The 2917-nt window shown below is 64.6% G+C and overlaps 1 protein-coding gene across 1 annotated transcript in view; it reads right to left on the bottom strand.

The window, feature by feature from the left end:
* The window catches only part of B4GALNT4 (beta-1,4-N-acetyl-galactosaminyltransferase 4), a 12777-nt gene that overhangs the window by 4407 nt on the left and 5453 nt on the right, over positions 1–2917 (bottom strand). The window contains exons 6-15 of the mRNA XM_025046271.1: positions 2839–2917; positions 2659–2759; positions 2424–2491; positions 2059–2137; positions 956–1022; positions 692–826; positions 515–624; positions 339–439; positions 173–267; positions 2–86 (exon numbers count right to left, since the gene is read on the bottom strand). The exon at positions 2839–2917 is cut by the window's right edge and continues 12 nt beyond it. Coding sequence (XP_024902039.1) covers positions 2–86; positions 173–267; positions 339–439; positions 515–624; positions 692–826; positions 956–1022; positions 2059–2137; positions 2424–2491; positions 2659–2759; positions 2839–2917 — 920 coding nt within the window. The remainder of the gene's footprint in view (position 1; positions 87–172; positions 268–338; positions 440–514; positions 625–691; positions 827–955; positions 1023–2058; positions 2138–2423; positions 2492–2658; positions 2760–2838) is intronic.

Here is a 2917-nt window from a genome sequence, read left to right as displayed (position 1 = left end):
GGGTGGGCGGCTGCTCTGCGCAGGGGGCGCCTCTGTGGGCTCCAGACTGTCCAGCAGTTCCCCCTGGTCCTCTTCGTCCAGAAAGTCTGCGGGAAGCGCCGTTCAGCTTGCCACGGCCAGGTGGGTGCCGGCTGGGGGGCCCTGGGGGGGACTGGGGGGCGCGGGCACTCACCATCCGGGTTGAGGAAGAGGAAGGCTCTGCGCTGCACCTGCTCATGTTCCTTCCCCTTCTCCTGGTCCATCTTCATGTACTTATAGAACCCAAACCTGGGGGGGCGGGGCATCAGCACGGGCTCGTGGAGTCCCCGCCCGGCTCCCCGGGGCGCACCCCTGCCCACCTTTCCAGGTACAGCGGTGACTCGCGGTAGAAGCACTTGTTGTCCGTCTCCATGTGAGTGAGGCGCGTGTGGTCATTGGGATAAACGAAGGACAGGTACACCTGGGGCGGGCGAGAGGGCTCAGGGCGGGGCTGTAGGGGCTCGGGGGACCTGGAGGGAGGGGCCAGGGCACTTACAAACTGCAGTCCCTGGTATCTGGCGATGGGGAAGTCCTTGACCACGTAGGTGGGGGCATAGGCGCAGGGCTCCAGCACGTCCTCCAGACTGGCCGGCTCCACGCGAGGAGCTGCAGGATGGGTGGTCACAGAGCGCTGGCCTGGGGCCCCGCCCCCCTCCCCCTGGCCCCAGCTCACTGAGGAAGAAGGTGTCTCGGGGGTCTGGTCTCAGCATATCCGCTCTGGGCTCCTCCAGCCGCAGGCGCCCACCCACGTGGCTGGCAGGGGACTGAGGGACATGGGCGACGTGATCCATCTTCAAGGCAGACTCATCTGGGGACAAGGGGGTTTGTGGGGTCCCCAGGAGTGCCCAGACCCCTCCCCACCCGCATCTGGAGGCTGTCCCAAAGACATCACCAGTCAGGAGCCCACCCCACTCCCTATGAGGCACCAGGTCCACACCTGTGTACAGGGAGACGTGAGCAGAGCCTATGACCTCGAACTTCAGGCCTGGCAGGAAGGCTCGCCACTGGGGAGTGGAGAGGGTGTTCAGGGCTGTGGCTGGGACAGGGAGGAGGGGTCTTCCCTGACCTCAGGGTGGAGAAGTAGTGAGGGAGCCCTTCGGGGTGCTCCATTGGAGGGTGGGTGCGGGAGAGGTCCTGAGAAGGGGCAGCAGGGAAGCTGGGGGACTCTGGTGGCAGTAGGAACCCCCACATTCCCTTCAGACCTTTCCCGATATCCTGTGCGCTTCCTCACCTGCTGGTTATGGCTTCTGTCCCCACCTGGTCCCCAGTTCTGCAGCTAGTGGTCACAGCTGGCGTTCCAAGGGCCAGCACCTCATGTCAGCTCACTGGGCCTCTCCATTTCCCCCAGTCCTGTGGCTGCTCCTAAGTCTCCTTTGCAGACTCTGTCCCAGGCCCTCCTTCCTTCCCAGCTCATTGGGGTCTCTCAGCTACCCCCCAACCCGGCTTCTGCAAGATCATCCCAAACCTGCGTCTGTAGCCTGCACCTTCTGCCAAGCTGAGTTTGGGTGACACCCACCACACACACCAGACACATGCGGCATCCTGGGGCTGGGCTGAGGACCCCCTAGCCCACACCCAGCTAGGCTCAGGCCCTGGCCTGCCACTTCCTACATCCCCACCGCCTTGCTCAGGGACGGACAACCACGTAACCCCCAGCCCCGTTTCTCTCTGCACAGTGCCAGAAATGGACATGCAATTGTCTCATTCTCAGGAGATGCCCGATCTGTCCAGGTGACACTGCACCTCCGCCTGCTCTGGCCATCGGGCCCCTCGGAGACCCTGGGTTCTGTTCCATTCCTCTGCACGCCCCCCACCCCGATCTCCCTTTGCGTGTCCTCCACCTCTCAAGCCTCTACTCCAAGGCCACTTCCTCCAGGAAGCCTCCCTGCGTCCCAGCAAGCAGCACGGACCACGGGCTCCCGTTCCTGAGTGGCTTCTTTGTCGCTAGACTGGAAGCTCCTTGGGGGAAGGGTCCACATGCTGCCCTGCTGCGGGGGTGAAAGGGGAAGGCGGGGCAGGGGAGGTCGGGGGCACACTCACGCCGACTTCCACGTGGTCCGAGCCGCGGTCATCCTGCTTGTGCAGCAGCTCAAAGTAGTACCGCCGGGAGGCCATGAGCCTGGGGACACGCGGGGTCAAGGGGATGCACCCGCCATGCCCTGGGGACACGGGGGTCATGGGGATGCACCCGCCATGCCCTGGGGACACGCGGGGTCAAGGGGATGCACCCGCCATGCCCTGGGGCCCCAAACAGATGGAGAGCCCAGAGGAGGGGGGCTCCGGGCTGGCCCCTCAGAGGGATGGTGGTGTGGCAGAGGCAGCACAGGTACAGCGTACCTGCGTATGTGGAGTGAGATGTCACCCACCTTCACACATGCAAACACACCTGTGCACGCGTCACTCACCGCCTGGGTTTGGAGACCTGGGAGCTGAACTTGGTGAATTCTCCGGGCGCTGTCCACTCTGAGCCAGTCTTGGAGGCGATACAGAAGGGGGGGGGCTCACCCTCTCCTTGAGCACGCCAGCCCCACCCAGTCCCTGTTCCTAAGAAGCTGGAGGGGACAGGGGACCGAGGCCACAGGAAGCTCAGTTAAGACAGACGGGGTGTGGACGGAGGGGATGGGCTGCCGAGCGGGGTACCTTGCCCACGTAGGCCACCAGCCGGGCACCTGCAGGGCTCTCATTTGGGCTCAGCCAGAACTCAGAGTTGTCATCCGAAGCCACAGAGAACTGGACGTCCCCTAGGCCACAGGACAGGGGCTCAGGGCGGCGTGGGCCCTTCCGGCCGGCCCTCCCCCCACACGCCCTCACCCCCCGCACCATCTCTCGCTGGGTGGATGAAGCCGAAGAGCCGGAGGCCGTAGTTCTTCCACTTGGGGGACACAGCCAGCTTCTTCAC

The sequence above is a fragment of the Pteropus alecto genome, unplaced genomic scaffold, assembly GCF_000325575.1.
Source record: "Pteropus alecto unplaced genomic scaffold, ASM32557v1 scaffold43, whole genome shotgun sequence".
Lineage (NCBI taxonomy): Eukaryota > Metazoa > Chordata > Mammalia > Chiroptera > Pteropodidae > Pteropus > Pteropus alecto.
The sequence above is the reverse complement of the archived record's forward strand: the minus strand, read 5'-3'. Positions and strand labels throughout refer to the sequence as shown.